The following is a 19,984-nucleotide window of genomic DNA, read 5'->3' as shown; positions in this document are numbered from 1 at the left end:
TTAACTTCAGCAAAAGGCTCTAATTGAGTATATATAAAGCCCTATTTGAAGTTTTTGGTTGACTTTTTCCCCTAATTTTCAGTCTGCCTCCTCCAACATATCTTACTGGAAATATTTCAAATCACTGAACACATCTTGAAGCTTTCACAGAAAAAGCTCTCCCTTTCAAATTGTTTCCCACAATAGGGTTCTTAACATAGGAGCAACTGAATTCACAGGAGTGACAGTTGCCTAAGCTCTATGTATATAAGTATAGCCCTCAAACAAGGAGGAAGATGTTAAAAAAATACAGAAACCTTCTCATTTTCATCTGTCTGAATCTCCTTACAGATGTTTCAATTTTTAAATTATTTTTAATCTGTATGGTGTCAACACATGTTGCAAATATGGGTTTTAAAGAATGATCTTTTTCCCCCATTCAAGCAAGGGCACAGTAAGTTCAGGTTAAATTTATACTTTAAGTTTCTAACTTGAACACAGTAAATTTTCTCTCAAACTTCATATTTAATATGAAGTTAAACATTTCTGTAATTCAAATGTGGAACAGAAGCATAGATCACTACAAGTAAACATTGTCAAATAAATTTTTTAAAGTTTGGGGTAAATAAGAATAAGCTAAATATACTGTGGAAGCCAGAAACCAAGAAGAAAAAATATATATACACTTCATAACATAAAATCATAGTTCTTCTGTAAAAAATAGGTTGAACAATAAATGACAAACTAGAGAAAATATTTACAACATATACAACAAAATTTTAACATCCATTAAAGAGCTTATATGAGGAAATAAAGATATTAGATAAACAATCTAATAGAAAAATGAGAAACATACATGAATAGGCTAGTCACAGACGAAGAATGCAAATGGTCAATAACCAGGAAAAGATGCACAACATTACCTCTCGGGTAGACAAGATTAATCAAATGGCTAGCAAGGTTTGGGGAAGCCAGAAAGCCCATGCACACTTGGGGAGAATGTCAAATTTGCAGATAATTTGTTAATATCTTTGAACATTTAAAATAATCACATAAAAGATCTACTAAATTGTAAATTTTGGTGCATCTCGAGCAATGAATGAGTTATATGTGTATATAGCTACATGTGTAATATATCTATGATAAACTGTTATAAAGTACAAAACCCCAGCATCTTAAAAACAGTTACAATCTATACACATACACATATATGATTTAAATATGTACTTGTGCATATGTGTAATTGTATATGGGTGTGTATCTCTGTAAGCACACAGATAAACATGCACACTCCATATACACATGTATAATTAGTATATTCATTAAGAAGTCTGGAAGAATAGGCACCAAACTGCCAATCTGTTAATGATGATTCTCTGCAGGCGGTGGAGGAATACGGAATTTGGGACTCTGAATTTCAATTTATACACTTCTATAAAATTTAAAATTTAAATCAGTTAAGTTTGTGTTGATTTTTTTATCAATCAGAGTGATGTGGTAAACAGTCATGAGTCTAGAATGGTCTGAGAAGATGCTGTCTAGAGATGAAAAAATTGGGTTGAATTAGTGAACTCAAAATGTGCACTGATAACCTTGGCTGCCATGCAATGTGCTTTTGGGGATGCAGAATAGTGGTATAAAAGCCATCTGTATTTTATTTATGTTAAGAACAATGAATATGTTTACAATATTTAATGTAAACTATGTGATCTGTTTTCCATTAAAATATTTTTTAAATTGTATGTGTGTTTCTGTGTACATAGATAAATGACATTTATTGGGATATTTGCCAGTTCATTTGCCAGTTCATCAGTCAACATTCAAAAAGCATTTAATACTCTATATACTATGTGTAGAGAACTGTGCCTGGGAGCATGAAGACAGAAATAAATAAAACACAGTCTCTGTGTTCCAGAAGGTCACAGCCCAGTAGTAGAGATACACACACACACACACACACACACACACACACACACATTACAATGTGATGGGATAAGTGAAGTAATGGGAGGAAAAAACAAGGTAGAGTGTTACCACATAAGTTGTAATGAGCAAATCTATTTGGCAGAGTCAGAAAGTTTCTTGGAGGGGTAATACCTGCACTGAGTTTTGAAGAGACAGAAGTTTGTGAGTTGAATAAAGGACTACAAGGCATTCCAGACAAGACAAACATCAAACATGTCTGAAAAAACATCGTCTTCAGTGATACTAACAACTAGTATGATTAAACACTTATTATGTGTTTCAAACACTGCCCTCAGTATTTCATATGCAATAACTCAGTTAATCCTCACATCAACTCCATGTACCACTATCATCATCATCCCTGTGTTACGAATGAGAACACCAAAGCACAGAGTTTACACAACTTGCTCAATGTCACACAAGTAATATGTGGCCGAGTTATTTACAGCAGAATCAAGGCAAACCCAGGCAGTCTGACCTTAGAGCTCCTGCTCTTAGCTATTAGACCATACTTCTAAAATGTAAGAAGACTTCTGAAAGTAAGGCTATAAAATTAGGATTATAATGATCATGGACCATGTTCCATGCTAAAGAACTTGAACTTTCCTCAGTCCCTTACAGAGAACGAGAAGAGGGTTGGGCAGATGCTATCTAGAGATTTAACAGTTGTGCTGAACTAGTGTGTGTGGAGACCTAAAAAAATGGGAAAAATAATCTGACTTGAAGTTTAGAATTTTAGCAGACTTTGGGATGATAGGTTTGAGAGACATGAGGTGTAAGCCATGCAAAGAGGTCACTGCAATGGCTAAGACAAAAATTAATAGGATTTTGACCTAAGACAGAGTCAGAGTAAATAGAAAGAAAAAGATAGGTTGGAAAAACATTTAGAAGATAGAATTGACAACATAAACAGTGACTGATAACGTTGTGATTTTACTTTAGTATTTTGTAAAGAACTTATCAAATGGAGGATAACTTTGATTAGAAAGACTGTGATTTAACTTTTCATTTATTTAGGCATATTAAGTATTAAAAATCAATACTTCACTATTCCATTACAAAAATTTGTTAGCAAGGTATAATTTAGTATCTTGAAATTATACACACTTCAACAACTTAAAATTAACTTAATAGCTTCCCATAACCTCTAAGCTAGAAGATAGATGGAGCTTGTCAAATAAGTTCAGTGAATTCCCAAGGTAAAATAAATAGTTTATATTTCCTACTCTAGTATTAGGAGGAATAAATAACAATCTGTATAGGAGTAGGCCAAAAACAACTAGCCTATCCCTTTCTCCAAATTTGTATTTGATTATGCTGAGGATAACTTGACAACCACATCAATTAATCCTGAGGCTGCATCATATTGGAAAAACATTTTTATAATAATTAAGACAGAGAATCATATGGACTTGAATGCTAATTTTGCCATACATCAGCTGTTTGGTCATGGGCAAGTTACCTGACCTCTTTGAACTTGAGTTTCTTCATATAAAATGAAAATAACAATAGATAGTTTGCAGGATTAGCTGGAGGATTAGCAGTAGTGTATGTAAAGCACCTGGCTTAGATGTTCGCCTGCCTGATATTAGATAACTAGGCAGATAATTTTGCTGAAACTATGTCAGAATGACCACCATTTGTGTAGTTTCACTTCACTCTAAATGGTCTAACTGAAGATTTCCCTAATCTTCATTCTGCATATTCAACACAAGTTTGATCAAGAAAGCCCAAGGCCTCCATCTTTGTACACATGGAGTGTTGATTTCTCTTCCTGTGTACCCTGGTGAGGCAGAAGAATTTGTTCTAGAATATTTTTTTCACCTGGCTATGCTCCAACCTTGGAAAAAGTTGGGGTTAAGTCACAGATGGACAGGTGCCTTGAAACCTAGTCAGCTGACCAAATCTTGACACCAGAAGATCCAGTTACATATTTAGCTCAGCTGAAGGGATCTGCATTATGACATCCTTCCCTGTCTACCTCTCTTTTCTATTTTTTTGAGCAGAAATATACTGGAGAAATCCAATAAAAGTTGACAATTACATGTCTCACTTTGTCATACCAACCCTCTGTGTGAGGTAAATATTAATGCTTTCCCTTTTTTGAGTTCTTGGTTGTATAATTTCAATTATATGGGCCAGTTACTGATCTCTTACTTCTAAGTGCTATTTCCTTGAGGTAAGGAATGAAACCAAGTTTTGAGATTAGGATAGCATCCAATAAAAAGAAATCCTAAAAAAAGCAAACTGGAAGCTTCTTGGAGTCACCCCCAACTAGATTGTTAGGAAAACAAACAGCAGAGCAAGTGTTGTTAATCCTACTCCTGCTTTGTGCCTTTTGCCCTTTAGGGGATAAAGAAGTGAACCTAATGAGGCCAAAATTCTGTTTTCAACCCTACAAGTGATGCATTTAATTTGTCAGGATGTAAATCAGCAGGACTTCTCAGCATGATTGTGTAGTATAATCCTGTCCATAAAATATTCCTCTGTGTTCTGCCAAAGAAGTGGTGCCAAAGAAGTGGTGGACCCTCTGAAGGGCCAGTTCACTGACTTGGCAGCTGAGGCCCCATCATACTCAAAACTGGTAAGTCACACACCCAGACACAACACCTAACATTCCCGGGGGAGGAAGCAAAGCGTAATTTAGATAATCCCCTTTGCAAAGTGTATTAGCTGATCCAAACCAGACCTGGCCGACAAATGGCATGTTGTTCTTACATTTCATAGATGCCTCAATGTAGAAATAGCTTCTTGTTGCATTTGGAGGATTAAGATTCATTTAAGGAATAGGTATGGATGATCAATAAACTATTTTAAATTACATAAACAGCTTCATGCTTGACCTTCACCTTCTATCCACTTAAATGGTATGGGGGGGGGCACGTTTCTTTGTTGATCTAGAAAGAGCTTGGCAGAGTTCCTCCAATTCCATTTCCCATATGAAAATAAACAATAATAATAAACATAATAGGGAAAGTATGCTGTGTATCACAGATGGGTACTTCTGCCTTGTATAAAGAAAAACACTTTTCTTCTAAATGGTTCGTGGAAGAATATGCCTGGTTTAAGAAGAGATGTCGCACCAACACTCCATTATACACATGGACCCGTCAATAGGAAGACACAGATAACTACAGAGATATGGAAATGCCAGGAGATTCAGCACTTTGATAGAAAAATACCCCAAGGAACCACATGTGAGGTAATGTCATACTTGAGGCTCAAAAACTAAGGGGTGCAGAGTAGGAATAAAAGATGCATCTAGGTTTTTTTCAGCATGAGCGCAGAAATGAATTTCAAGTTAAAATCTAAATCCCTGAATTCACTGTGAAATACCTATACTGCTAGGAAATGAAATTGTTATAATCTTGAGAAAAGTTATCATTATCAATAAATGGTGTGATTTGTATATATAAGAAAACCTGAATTTTCCTTAGAAATTAGAATTCAGTGAGGGAAAAACTCATCAGCAGAAGGCATGTATGTGCTTGGGATCAGGAGTCAGATTCCTCTGAGAGGTCTTGGCACATGGAGAAACCCTGCACACTTGAGCCGCAGTGCAGCTCTTCTGAGAGCTCAAACTTTGACTCAGCTTTACTGATGGAACAGAGAGAACATTTTTTAAGCAGTTGCTGTTGAAAAAAAATTATTCTATGGTGAGAATACCATAGAAGGAAATGATACCAGGTGCCATATGAAGAATCATAATGGAAAGACAAAAGAATCCAACATGATCTGGAATTAGGGTAGGTAGGGTATATTTAGAAGAAGAGGAGAGGAAGAAGAAGAAAGAGGAGGAGGGAGAGTGGGGGAAGGAGAAGAAAGGGGGGAAGAAGAAAGAAAAGAAGAGAAAGAATGAATATGAGCAGGAAGGAGGGAAAGAGACAGAGACAAGAAGAGACGGAGAGAGCAGAGTACAAGTGACACTTAAGAAAAGCATTTGTTTTTGTAGTTAAGGGTGAGCACTTTCAGGCCTCCCAGCTAAAGTGTCAGACATACACCAAAAAATAATACACATAGCAGCAGCAGGAGAATTGAAGAGTGTAAATTCATGCTGATGACTTTTTTAATAGAGAAATCATATGTGGCCACACACTTAGTGAGAGATGAATCAAAACGACCCTAGGTTACACCTATAAAATGAAATATCATGTAGTTATTAAGAATTATACTAGAGGGATCTTTACTGATTAAAAAAGGTATCTATCTCCACAGAAAGCAGGCTGCAAAACAGTATGTATAGCATGACACAACTTTTTGAGAAAACATATTTATATTTTTTATACAGCAACACATGAAGCTCTCTCAATGTGATGGGATTATGGTTTTTAATTTTCTTGTATACCTGCTCACTTTTCTACAATAAATGTGTGTTATTTATAGAATTATAAAAACAACCTAAGAATACATTAAAATTGTCATTATTTTACTTCTTCATTCCTAGACAAAGCTTTCACAATAGCATCTTGAAACGTGATTATAAATGGGGTTTGCTTTTAGCGACAAAGTTAAAGCATGGTAGGACCCCTAAATCAAGGGATAGTTGCCGTAAAGTATACCTGTTACATGTATGTGTCTGGTTACTGTGAAAATGCAGTGGGATAAATGGTACTTTTAAACAGGATTTTCAATTCCAGAACATTTCATCATGCAACCAGTTCAGAGTCAAGTCCTGTCAAGTTTATTTATAGTTATTTAGTTATACAGTTTACCCCATGACATAGTACAAAGATAAACAAATGTAGGACTTAGAAATACAAGTCACAAAACATGGACTGACCCCTTTCAGACTCTAAACCAAAAGTCAGGTTTATCTTCTTCATGTAAAAGTTTAATTATAATCATTGTCATTAAGGCCTACACTTTGCATAAAGTTGGGAAATCCTTCTAGGTTGAAGACAGTACTGAGAGATCATGCGCTACAGTGGAAAGAGAAAGACTAGGAATAAAGAAACCTGGATTACATTCCTAGTTGTGCCACCAGCAAGCTGTGTGACCTTGGATAGATCACTCACTTCCACTGAGTCTGTTCCCTCATCTGTACAGTAAAAGGAGAACTAGCAGTTGATCTTAGGTGCCTTTCTCGTTTGGAATATGGTGGAAACTCTGATTCCACCGAGACAGTGGTATTTAATTAGTTTGTAGCAACACAAAGATCTTTAAATCAATATAATGCATAAGAACTGAAACTTCTTCAAGTTGTCCGAATATCCAGAAGAAAATGCAGTTAATATACAATATATTTGTTCTACAGAGGTCAGTGCTTTGACTGAATTGCCCATCATGAATGCCAGTGACTTCAAAATCATGTAGTCTATATATCATCCTGGCTATCAGGATCTTTAAGTCCCTTTCACTTACCTGAGATGATTCATAGTTTATAAAACACATCTATAAAGCTAACCAAAGAAATTTACTATGTTCAGAGTTAATGGCTTTAAATGGAAGGGGGAAACAACATTTGAATCAGCTTTATGGGGAAATAATTTTCTGAAAAGAAAATTTGCTTCTCTCCCGTGAAAGATCTCTGAATTCAAACCTGGTAGTTCTGTACAAGGTTTAGGGCTGGTAGAGTGACAATTCAAGTTACAGAGTTTCAGAAGCTCTATCTTTTCCCTACTTTTTGGTTCTGCTGAAAATTGTCAATATTTTGTGTCACCAAATTTAGTCATAGAATCAATTAATTTTTGTGGATATGGTAAGATTTGAACAACTGAACATTAGATAAATTAGTGTTAAAAGTTATAAAAAGAAATATTTCAAGAGTGTAAGTAACAGTATTAATCTTATTGTTGACCTACTTGCTGTAGTCACCTTAAGCTCTCATTCCTTTTTATATTAAAAATTAATTTGGCTCCGTATTTTTCTTTTTGCAAATTACATCTATCTTTTTTTAAGAGTTGGCAGAGTGGTGGAGGATATAAATAAGTACAAATGTACATATTTTTGGAATACAACAATCTTCACCTGTTTTTCTCATGAATCTTTAGGATTTCATTTGTCTGTTGAAGAAGTTGTTTCTCTAGCTTGTATGTTGATAATGAATTCTCCAGCAGTTGTATTTCAAGTCGAGAAGTTTGATTTAGTACCTTAAGATAAAAGATAAAAACATTTCAATCTTTACAAAGAGTCAAAACAATTATTTGGGGGTTTTTATTTAGCTGTGTTTTCTTTTTAAATAATATTCCTTCTAGAATAATTAAATGGTCTACATTCTACTAATTAATGCCTTACATGTCTCAAACATTATATTTGTTCAAGATTGAAGTTGCAGTTGAATGAGAAAACTGAGTTGTTAAATCCATTTTCATATTTCAATTTTCATTTCCTCAAACCCTAGGATGTTCCCCTGTGCTAACTGTCTTATATAGATTATCTCCGATATTTACAAGTACAAGATAAATGTTAGTACAAGGTCTTAGATATTGTGTGTAACAAAGAATAACTACTAGGCATGTAAAACATGTCTGCCTTGATCCATCACCTCGCAAAAACTAATTAGAAATGTGCAAAAAACTCGTGATATAGTTTAGACAGATTCATGATCACAATTACTGAACACCTATCATGTTAGTTCATGTCAGCCCTTCCAGATGTCATCATATCACGGACATGGGTACACACTGAAAAGAGGAATTGTTATGATCAGTTTACAAATGAGGCAACTGAAGTTCAGAGAGAAGCCAGAAACCATACAGGAACCAAGGGAAGAGTTGGGTTTCAAACCCAGATACTGTGACTCTAATTCTAAGGCTTTACACAGAAAACCAAGAAGAGGGAGAAATAACCCATCCTGGGTCTTCATCTGAGGAGATGAAGTGACCAGGAACCCAGAATGCACTGAAGACAGACTGTTAGTTATCCTTTCAACTGCACTGCGCTGGGTCCTCAAGAAACAGTAAATGTTTACCTCATCTTGAATCACAAAGACTCATGCTGCTAGTCAAGCTTTATTTGTTTGTTTGTTTTTTTGCAGTACGCGGGCCTCTCACTGCTGTGGCCTCTCCCGTTGCGGAGCACAGGCTCCGGACGCGCAGGCTCAGCGGCCATGGGCTCACAGGCCCAGCCGCTCTGCGGCACGTGGGATCCTCCCAGACCGGGGCACGAACCCACGTCCCCTGCATCGGCAGGCAGACCCTCAACCACTGCGCCACCAGGGAAGCTCTAGTCAAGCTTTAATATAACATGAGTCTGAGCCATGAACCCAAACTTATCCATCCTCCAAGCAAACATCACACACATTCCAGTCCTAGAAGATGCCTTCAAACTGTGCCACTGCCTTTGTCCTGTCCCCTTCTCCTTCTTCTTTAAGGGAGGTAAAAAGGGCAAGGAAGAAGGTAAAATTATAGTTTTAAAAGCTCCCTATGTCATTTGAGAATTTTTAAAACCACCATACCTTTTTTAGAACTATGTATTGAAAGGAACCTGGGAAACCTTCTGGAGGGTCAATATCAATCTAAAGGGTCCTCCTCTAAAAATGACACCAGTAGAACTTTCCTCCTTCTTTGTAGCAGGTCTAAACCTGGAATTATATCAGATGCACACAGAAAAAGCCTTTCCAAAATATACTGACACAATCAGGGCTGGGCTTGGGCTAATGGAGATTGTGGGGAAAGGGGATGTATTTGCAGGGGGAGCAGGACAGGGACTAGGGTGAGATGAGAGAGGCAACTGCCTGGGTTGTAAAATTTAAGGATGTGTCAAAAAACTCAATAATCAAGATAAGTAATATTTGAATGCAACATTTTGAAAGATCAAAATTAATGTAAAAAAATCCAAGTTGAACAGAATATCATTTTAAAATAAAGACAGGATATGCTACTACAAATATATGATCCAGTCTTGCATAACTTGCTCTCATTCCCCTTCAGCAGGACTAGCCCCAGTCCTGCTGAAGGGGTTGGGCCAGGGGGTTAGGGAAAAGAATACTGAGATGGGGCATTTAGCTTTAAGAAAGTTTTAAGCTACTATGATTCATTTATACAACTGTCATGAATATGGATCTGAAAACCAGTCTAAAAGTTACGACTACTAGTTAAAACTCATATTTGTGGAGTGTTCTAGAGTTTTAAAAAAGTATTTCCCATCCTGAATTGTTTCATTTGAGGAAACACAGGAGCAAGAGGACCTGAGATTTGAAGACAGAGTTAAAAGCAGCCCAGAGGAAAAACATGGCAGAGAATGTAAAGATGAAGGATGCACAAGATAGAACTTTCTTCAACTATTAAACATATTTTTGTCTGGGCAAGTTTTCTGTTTGTTTGTTCATTAACTAGAATGGCAATTTATAAAATAATAAAATAGGGGATGACACATCTACATTTTTTAGTGAGATTTAGAACAGTGCTTGGCACAGAGAAGACCCTCAATGTACACTGTCTCCCTGAATCAAGCATATCATATGCTGTTAAATGAAATCTGTTTTCTCCTTTATTCACTGTATTCTCTGATCATACTTCCTGATATTCTCAAATACCAAAACTTTTATTTTACAGAGGACAAAAATTGTTCTTTTCCATGTCTGAGAAGAACATGAGAGAACACTGAGAACAAAATGGAACCATCCAAAATTGAAGATGAAGTTGCCTATATCTAAGTCTGGAGACACTATAGCTCCTAACTTTTCTCTACTTTGTCCTACAAAGTCCACTTGCTACACAGCAACCAGAGTGATCTTTTTAAAAACACAAATCAGATGTCATTTCCTATATTAAATATGCTAGTGACTTCCCTTTACAATTAGAACAAATTCCAAAGTTCTTGGCCTAGCCCTACAAGGTCCTATGTGATCAGGACCCTGATTACTTCTCAGATCTCACTTCCTTTCAACTCTCCCCCTTGTTTATTATGCTCCAATAATATTGGCCTTCTTTCTGCTACCCCAACATGCCAAATTCATCTCCATCTCAGGGTCTTTGCAGTTTCCCCTGCCTGGAATGTCCACCCCTTCCCAGATGCATGGCTGATTTCTTTTCATCATTCATGTCTTACCTAAGGAGGCCCTTCCTGGCTATTCTCTGTAGAGGAGCTCCCCCATTATCCTCCATCAGGTGGCCTTGTTTTACTTTCTTTATGAAATCATCACTATTGGAAATCATCCTGTCAGTATGCTCATATGCTGCCTTTCTGCCCCGTGAGGATGTCAGCTGCACAGAGGCAGGACTACTCCATCTGGAGCCCTCCAAACTGCCAGAGCCCAGCATGGGGCCTGGAATCCTGGGGCACTCAGAGCTATTTGTTAGATGATACGCTAGGCAGTGGATAGTGAGTCGGTTTTCAAGTTGCGTCACGCTCAGAGGGTAACAAGAGAGGGTAGCAGGCCAGGTGAGTATCAAGCTGGACTTCAATTATAACAGCCCAAATCTAAAGCAGCATCTGAATGTGGGAGAAAGAGGGCGACAAATCTCAGAAGTCCAGGCTAAGTGTCAGGTCATCTCAGGCTGATTTTGAGCACAAAAGCCAACCCCTTCTCTTCTTTCCCCATCGCCTTAACCCAATAGATGCTTTATTTCAGCTCCCTCCCTTGAGGTATTAAAATAGGCCTAAAGTTCAAAAGCAGGCAACTGATGAGAACTGTACAGGAAACTATGATAAATTGACCACTTTCTTTCCGTGTGTCTATGGAAATTGCTGCTTAGCAATAATCTAAGTGTTCCATTAAAATGACAAAAGACATTTCCTTCTTTAGCCTGAACACATTCTAAAAGCATATACCAGAAAGAAAGAAAAGAAAGAAAGAGATAGAGAGAGAAGGAGAAAAAGGGAAAGGAAAGGAGAAGGAAAGCAAAGCAAAGGGGAAAGTGAAGAGTATATGACACAAGCCCCCAAGAAACAATTTCAAAGCTTAAATTTTTCAGAATATACCACACAGTAAGGAAGATATAAGACTTGGAACTGCGGATTTATGGACTATAAAATTTCAGTTCTTTCTTTAAAAAATAAGCAAAATTTTAAAAATAAAAATTACTATTTTTTTTTAAAGAAAGTGAGCTAGATAATTTCATCCAGCTTCCCTTTAATACTTGAGTGCATCTAATCTTCCTTGAAAGGAAAATCTCCCACAAAAGAAAATTTCTTTCACTGGCATATTAACTTTCCAATCAGCCTTGCTGTAGGTTTGTGTTTTCTTTTACTTTAACTGTCTTTCAAAAATATATATATAACACAAGGTATGATGTCCTGGCAATCAGACTTTTACAGAAGAATGAAGGCTGGTACATGTACATGGAATGAGAGTTAGATCACCATTTTACAAAATCAATGAAATAATTTATTTGGTCAGTGATGGGCAACGTGACAAAGTATCACCCTACAGTTTTCTTGTTAATTTCCAAGGGGAAAATGGACAATTGGAATGGAGAGCTATGGAGCCTTTTACCCTAACCAAGTTAAAATAGCGTCACTGAGAGGGTGGCAAGCTGGCATTTGTGCCTCCTGATGAGATGGAATAGGACGTGACCAGTAATTCTACAAAGTACTCCCACCACCACGTTCAACTCAACCTAATTAAGCCTGTAGACTTAATTTCCAGTTTAAAAAAAAAGTACAGGGGATGGAAGAGTAAAAGAAATATTCAGACAATTTAAGAATATGGGACGGTATACAGAGCAAAACCTCAAGAAAAACAAGAAAGTCAAACAGAGAAAGACAAATATTGTATGTTATCACTTATATGTGGAATCTAAAATATAAAACAAACTAGTGAATATAACAAAAAAGAAACAGACTCACAGTTACAGAAAACAATTTAGTGGTTACCAGTGGGGAGAGGGAAGGTGAGGAGAGAGGCAAGATAGGGGTAGGGGATTAAGAGGTACAAACTACTATGTATAAACAAATCACAAGGATATATTGTACAGCACAGGGAATATAGTCAATATTTTATAATAACTATAAATGGAGTATAATCTTTAAAAATTGTGAATCACTATGTTGTACATCTGAAACATATAATACTGTAAATCAACTATACCTCAATTTTAAAAAATGTAAGATTACTCAAAATTAAAAGGGACTATTAAGTCTTGAAAAGTAAAATGTCTATAAAATTTTTGGCAGAAAAATTGAGGAAATTTGAATGTGAAAATTAGTTAACCTTGGAGAATTATTAATTTTAGTCATAATAATATATAGATAATACTATATATAATTATTTTAATTATATTGTATATTTTAATTTATATTATATATAAACATACAATGTATTTATAATATAATGATAACCTCACTGGGTTATGGAGTTTAGTAGAGATAGTCCTTGTATTACAGATGCAGAAATTTTGGGTAGAAGTAACTTGCCCAACAGAGCTAATTCACAGTGGAGTCATAATGGAAGCCAGGTAATCTGTCTCTAGTCTGAGTTCTTTCCCATAGGCTCAGGCAGCTGTACACAAGTAGTTTCCCTCTGGAAAAGAAAGGTATCTCCCCTCAGTCAATAACAACTGCTATCAAAATCATTTCTTTCAATCACCAATCACCAGATCTTCTGCTTGTTGCGGCTGATGGCATCTGACTTCTCTCCAGTACTCACCCCAACTCTACACTAGCATTACGAGGCAGGAAGATGGCCAAATTTCTCATGCTCCTCAGAGTACAGAGAAAATACATTCATCCAATGTTCTCAGTCAGTCAGAACATCTTTGCAGTAGGCTGCTTCTGTTCGAAGTCCTATTCTGACCCATCCACTACTCGTGGGTATATATTACCATCAACACACAACCCTTAGGACATTGCCCTTGGCTTGGGAGCACTGGACTGAAATATACAGAAATTAAGAGACTAGTATCAGTGAATTTAATCATTCAATAAGTATTTATTGAGAGCCTACTGTGTACCAAGTACTGTTTTAAATCCTAAGGATAGAACAGTAAGCAAGACAGACAAAATCCTTGCTCTCCAGAAGTTTGTTTCTTGGTGCAGGGGTTAGCCAGTTTTTTCTGTAAAGGGCCATATAGTAAATATCTTAGTCTTGGCAGGCTCTGGTGCAACTACTCAATTCTGCTGTTTTATTGAGAAAGCACCCATATACAACATATAAAACTTTATTAACAAAAAAAGATGGCATTTCGAATTTGACCTATGGATCATGGTTCACTGAGCTCTCTCCTAATGGGTTATCAAACACTTTTTCCAGACCTTTTGAGAAAACTGATTACCAGGGTATTTTCCTTGGATGACCTTTAGCAAATTTATTTTACTGCTGTTTCAATTAGGCCAAAGTTAAATATTTATTCAACTATCCTCTCATCAAGTTAAAGAGATAGTGGCTCAACTTTGAGAGGTGCCCTTTCTGTCCTTTCAAACCTGTTTCCACCTAGAGATTCAATCTCATTTATTAAATTGTTCCTGGACTGCCTTAAATTTATAATTGTATGAGTCAAGTCCAAACAACAGGTGTGATAGTTTGTGACCTCTAAGAAGCAGATGATGAATTAGACTTGCAGGAAATTTATTAGGGGACATGCCTGTGAGAGAAAATTGGGAAGAAGCCAGAGTTGGCTAGGGTCACCTTCTGACTGGGATGTAGATCGAACCACAGTGAAGAAGAAGAGAGGGAAGGGAGTAAGGCTAACTGGAAGTTTTAGCCTGCAGGGAAGTTGTGTGAAAGTTTGGCAAGGCTGATGGAGAGCCCTTAGCCAAGTCATGTGTCAGTGGAGTCCTGCAGCTCCCAGGAATGGGTCTAAGTATCACTGCCACAATGTGTCATTGGCTGGAAGTGGCCCCTGAGAATTGTGGTCTCTGTACCAACACAGTGATGGATTTCAGAGCACAGCAGCTGGGACCATTGGTCTATTACACCCCGCCCCCCCCCACACACACAGTAGGAGACTGGAAAGATGCATTGTTATAACTGTGGGGAAAGGTTCCATAGCTAATTAACTTGATGGAAAGTCAAGAAAGAAATGGTTTAGAAAAGTTTTGTCACATTAACTCAATTAAGCTCACTGAAGATAAAGACTTTTACTTATTGTTGTATTCTATTTAGTACCTATTAAAATACCTTGCATCAAGGAGGTACTCAGAATATATCTTTAAAATTTTTATTAAATTCTATTTCTAACACTATGGCTCCATATAAATCATTGGAAGTTGAAGGAAACGTAAGCTCAGTGTCTATAGAACTTCCCTACAGTTACACAGCCAGCAAACAGCAAGGACAACAATGGATGCTAGGATTACATGAAATGATGTGCAGACACATGGTAAAATGCCAATAGCTAGTGGTACCTTCAGCAGCAGCTGCATCTTCATCATTTATAGAAAACATTCAGTTGCTACTATTAGGCCCACATTAATTTGCTTTATCGTATTTCCATTTTATCCTGTGCTTGGACCCAAGTTGTGTCTGCAGCCTTTGAGAGAGAAAGGAATCACAAGAGGGAGGCAGTACAGATAGAGAGCTGGTAAAGCATGTAGACTCATGCTGGACTGCCTGGGTTCAAATCTTCCCTCTAACATTTACTAGTATTTTTGCCTGGGGAAAGTTGCTTTACCTCTCTGAGTTTCAGTTTTCACATTTTTAAACAAGGGAAGATAATAGTACCTACACCCCATCAAGTTTTTAAAAAATTATTAAAAAGCTAATAAATGTAAAATTGCTTAAAAAAGAGTCAAGCTCAGATTATTAGAGGTAAATTTTAATGTCATTTTTTGTCTACTAGTGTACCTCTAATCAAAACTGGCCTGAGGAAGAAGTCAGAAATAGATTCACACTACAGGAAGGGACATGAATAATGTCTGAAACTAAGCCCTTCATACTACACACTTGGAAAGAGGAACTGGAAGGAGAGGAGATATTGGTATGAACTGATAAGAGAGTAAGAAAAACACTGCAAGCTGAACTAAGGAGGAAGGAACAGGCCCAGTGCTGGTTCCTGATCTCACCACCATGACCAGCAGGGTTACTTAGATATACTCATTCTCTGTCTCTTTTCTGATCATGATGCCTATTGGGCACAAGAATATTTTCAAGTGCCACTGCAATAAAACTAAGGCTCTACCACCTTTTGTTAAATTCAAGTCAAGAAGGTCAGCAGAGGACTAGAAAGCAATAAGTTACTTATCTTTATAACAACATCATGTGAAAGCTAGGGCACTAAAATATACTGCAAAACCATTGGCATGAATTCCTAAAATTACTGAGGACCTGAAATCAGTTTAGGAAAAGCAGCACTTACCAACGAGAAACAAAGTAGAATGAATATGGGAGGAAAAACGTGGGAGCATGCCTGGATAGCCCTAAAGGATCTATTGGTTTATAAATGCTTATTATTAAAGACTAGAGCATTTTGAGATTAAGGAATAATCCAGGATTCACTTTGTGAACTTGGCCTTGCATCAGACCTTGAGTGCACTTGAATGATTAGGTCTAAGTAGATGATGTACTGTTGCAAAGGTTCAAATAAGCACCTCATGGATATACATTCACATGAAAAAGGGTGGGAGCATCACAGCTATGAATAGCAGAGACGATCAGAAGATATTAAAATGAAGATGAAAAGAACACCCAGGATTCACTCTTAAGGTAGGAACTAGTTTGTCCGAGCCACTGTCAGACAATCTATCTCCACCTTCCTCTCATTGCAAGTTCTGATGGATTTGTGATTTTTGAGATGTTTTCCAGGTTTCAGCTATATTAAAATTCTTCTTGGAGCATCTAATAAATTTTCATTAGCCTTTAATGACTATTCAACTTTAGCTGCTCTATATAGGGAATAGGTTTATTTTCTATGAATTTTCTGTGCTATTGTCCATAAAGTACACATCTCTTAGCCTTAAGGATGCAGAACAAGTTGTTATCTCTTAAAATTTTACATAGCATGCATCTTAACAGTTTGGAGACTGGTATGCTGACAATGGGATTTTTTTCCCCGACAACTTCAATTCCCAGTTGGAAAGAGAATAAAAACAACTCAATTTTGGGGATGGAAAAAAATGAAACAAAACGCTGCCATGTATGTCATAAAACTTATAAAAGAAATGCATAAAAATTTCAAATGTTCAACCAAGTAGGGTAATATTAATTGTGTATTTCAGTCTTTGAATATATAGAATGCTTTGTAGGAGATGGTGAGCATTCAGTTCTAGTAAAAATAAGAGAGGACACACATTATTCATACCACAAGAAGCTTCACACCACTGAGCAAGCTTGGTTCATAGATCAACAAGCTTGCTCAGTGTGATGATAATAGATTACATAGTCTCATAATTTTTAGTTATAATACGTAATTTTCCCTTCCTCATCCCCCATAATTATCTGATAATTGTGTGCAACAAAAATTATTTTCCAAAGCCTATGTGATTTATTGTTCCAATGTGATCCACATTTAAGCTCTTATTCAATTAGATAATTATTAGTATTACTAATCAAGGAGGACAGAGAAAGAAATGAGTATGAATCATTTTGAGTACCAAATTCAATTCACTAGCTGTATCAATGTGAGAAAATCATTCAAACTTTCTGTTCTAAACAGTCTTCACAAACATCATTTGTCCATTGGAAGGTGGTTTGCATAATATAAAATGCTCTATCCATGTAAATTATTATTGTTATGTCTCTTTAAATATCAACATTTGATCTATGTGATGCCATTAACACAAATGACACAAAATAGAAATAAGGGTGCATATTATTTTTGAATTTATACTGTTAAAAGAGTTAAACATTAAAGGCCATTAGAGATGGCTTTAATGTCTTGGTAACCTACATAAGTAAAGCAAAATCTAAGCCAGACTCAATGCACTTGAATCTAAGAAAGTAAAATTTAAGAACAACCAATCACAAACAGCCAACTAGGCTTTCCCAAATAAGGCAACAGCTTAAGCTACAGCCAATCAAATAATTTCCTTGCTTTGCTTCTGCATCTTCTCTATTAAAACTTTTCCCTTAGCTCCTGCAGTAGAGCTGAATACTTTCAGTTAGGTGCTGCCCAATTTGAATCAATGTTCACTCAAACTCTTGAAAATTTTAATGTGCCTCAGTTTATCTTTTAACAGTATACTTCACCTTTGATTCCAGAAATCAACTATTACATTGAGACAGAATCATCCTCTGGATTTCAGAATGGTAACAGGAATAACCATTTCCATGGTTAAAAGGGGACCAAGAGATCATCTTCCAGTCATCAAAAATAATATTTTCATTAAACTGTAATGGTAGGCTTGTGACAGTGATAGTTAAAAGGAATTTTACTGATTTGTACATAAAAATATCATTGTCCAGAGTAGGGTAATATATATATATATATATATATATATATATATATATATGTATGTATATATACATATACACGAAGAGTTTTAATTGACTTCTCATTATAAAATCATGCTGAATAAAAATAAAATCTGCACATTCCAGATCAGTTTATTTGGGGTTTTCCTTCCTATCCACTGACTGCACAAAACCTCTGCAGGTGCCATTACTGTTAGAGTACTACTGGAGATAAAACAGGACAGGTCAAAAATGTACATCAAAGGCACCAATTTGACACAAATGGTTATTCTGTTTGACATATATCATATCACAGTTGGTAGCTGAAGTGTTTATTTGAAATTTAAATGCTGATTAAGTCCTTTGCCTGTTTTTGGAAGCACATACAAACAGTCCTAGTCCTGTTTTTGCAAGCACATACAAAGCTAAATATACCAACTCTCATGAAATCAAAAGAAACATGCATAGCATGTCAGGCAGTCATTGTTGTTATTACCAATAAACAAAAATGTGTATGTTTCCCCAATCCCAGTGCTGAAATGTGCTCTGTGTTTATGGAGTAACCTGAAGGAAAAAAAATCATCTGGGTTAAGAGTTTGACGACTCTGGCTCAGGGGTGTACCTGGGTCTCAACATCTGTCAGCTTTCTGGTCTGCTCTGCGGTCTGAGAGAGGAGGCTGGTCCCTATCTCGAGCATGGTGGCTGTGTGGTTCTGAACTGCATTCTGCTGTATCTGAGCCATCTCCGACTTCATATTTTCCACAATGTAATTCTCAATCTGCAAGAGATAAAGGACAAAACATACTACATTATAAGCAAAGTCTTTCAGTTGAAGCATGTAATATTTACAATGATAAAACAAGACACAGCTGGCAAATCAGCCATCTGGCAGGAATCCTCAGCATCTCTGGGAGCTGGGGAAATGGGAGCAGAGCACACAGGAACACAGTTGCTAACAAACCCGTAATATACTGATGCACATATATAATCAACACAATCACAATGAAAATTCACACTTGGATAGTGCTTTCTCATTTAACCCTTAGAGCAAAGATAGAGAGTTAAGCACAGATGACCTCACTGTTCTTTTTATTTTATAGCTGAGGAAACAGAATTAGAGAAGGTCAACGATGAGCCTAAGGTCACCAGCAAAAATTCAGCAGAGTTAGCACAACAATTTAAATCTAAATCTTGGTTCTCTGGTCTTTTCATTATACCATATTGAACACTTATCTCTGAGAAATATTCAGCCTCCTCTGTAATGAAAAATAAAAGACCATGCTGGGTTAGGGAAATGGGACAAGGAGTGGGAGGGGGGCAGATACCCAAAACACAAGCCTTTAAGGGAATCTTAACGTATAGGCAACAGCATATGAAATGAGCTGCAGAGCCTCAGAGCTAGCTAAAACTATGATCAGTGCTCCTTTGCAAGCTCAAAAAAAGGCACTGAAAATATGGTCCATAAAGCAGCATTTGCCCTTCTTGCCTTGGGGAATGTTTAGTCCTTTATGGTGCCACCTTAGAGAATATTATGATTGTAAAATAAATGGTACCATAGGGGGCAAGAAGAATTATTAAGTGACTTACTATGAGGGAGCCCGTTAGGCACTTGGGAGAATAAAACTGAGGATATTTTTCATATGCTTGAAAAATACAGAAAGAAGCCTGCACTTCCCTGTCAGTGCACTTAATTCTCCCCCACAACTGTGTGGTGACTACATTTTATTACCCAATTACACATAAGGGGAAACTGCATCCCAGAGAAGTCCGGTCCAAGGCCACACACCACAAAAACAGCCAGACTTGGATTTGAGTGCTGAAGTCCTTAAC

The 19,984-nt window shown here is 36.7% G+C and overlaps 1 protein-coding gene across 3 annotated transcripts in view; it reads right to left on the bottom strand.

Annotated features, from left to right (window-relative positions):
- Positions 1-19,984, bottom strand: part of ANGPT1 (angiopoietin 1) — a 250,950-nt gene that overhangs the window by 79,525 nt on the left and 151,441 nt on the right. For all 3 annotated transcript variants that reach the window (XM_082675101.1, XM_082675102.1, XM_082675103.1), the window contains exons 2-3: positions 18,777-18,932; positions 7,912-8,033 (exon numbers count right to left, since the gene is read on the bottom strand). In XM_082675101.1, coding sequence (XP_082531227.1) covers positions 7,912-8,033; positions 18,777-18,932 — 278 coding nt within the window. The remainder of the gene's footprint in view (positions 1-7,911; positions 8,034-18,776; positions 18,933-19,984) is intronic.

The sequence above is a fragment of the Grampus griseus genome (assembly GCF_964374135.1).
Source record: "Grampus griseus genome assembly, chromosome: 17".
Lineage (NCBI taxonomy): Eukaryota > Metazoa > Chordata > Mammalia > Artiodactyla > Delphinidae > Grampus > Grampus griseus.
This window is presented reverse-complemented; position numbering and strand designations above follow the sequence as displayed.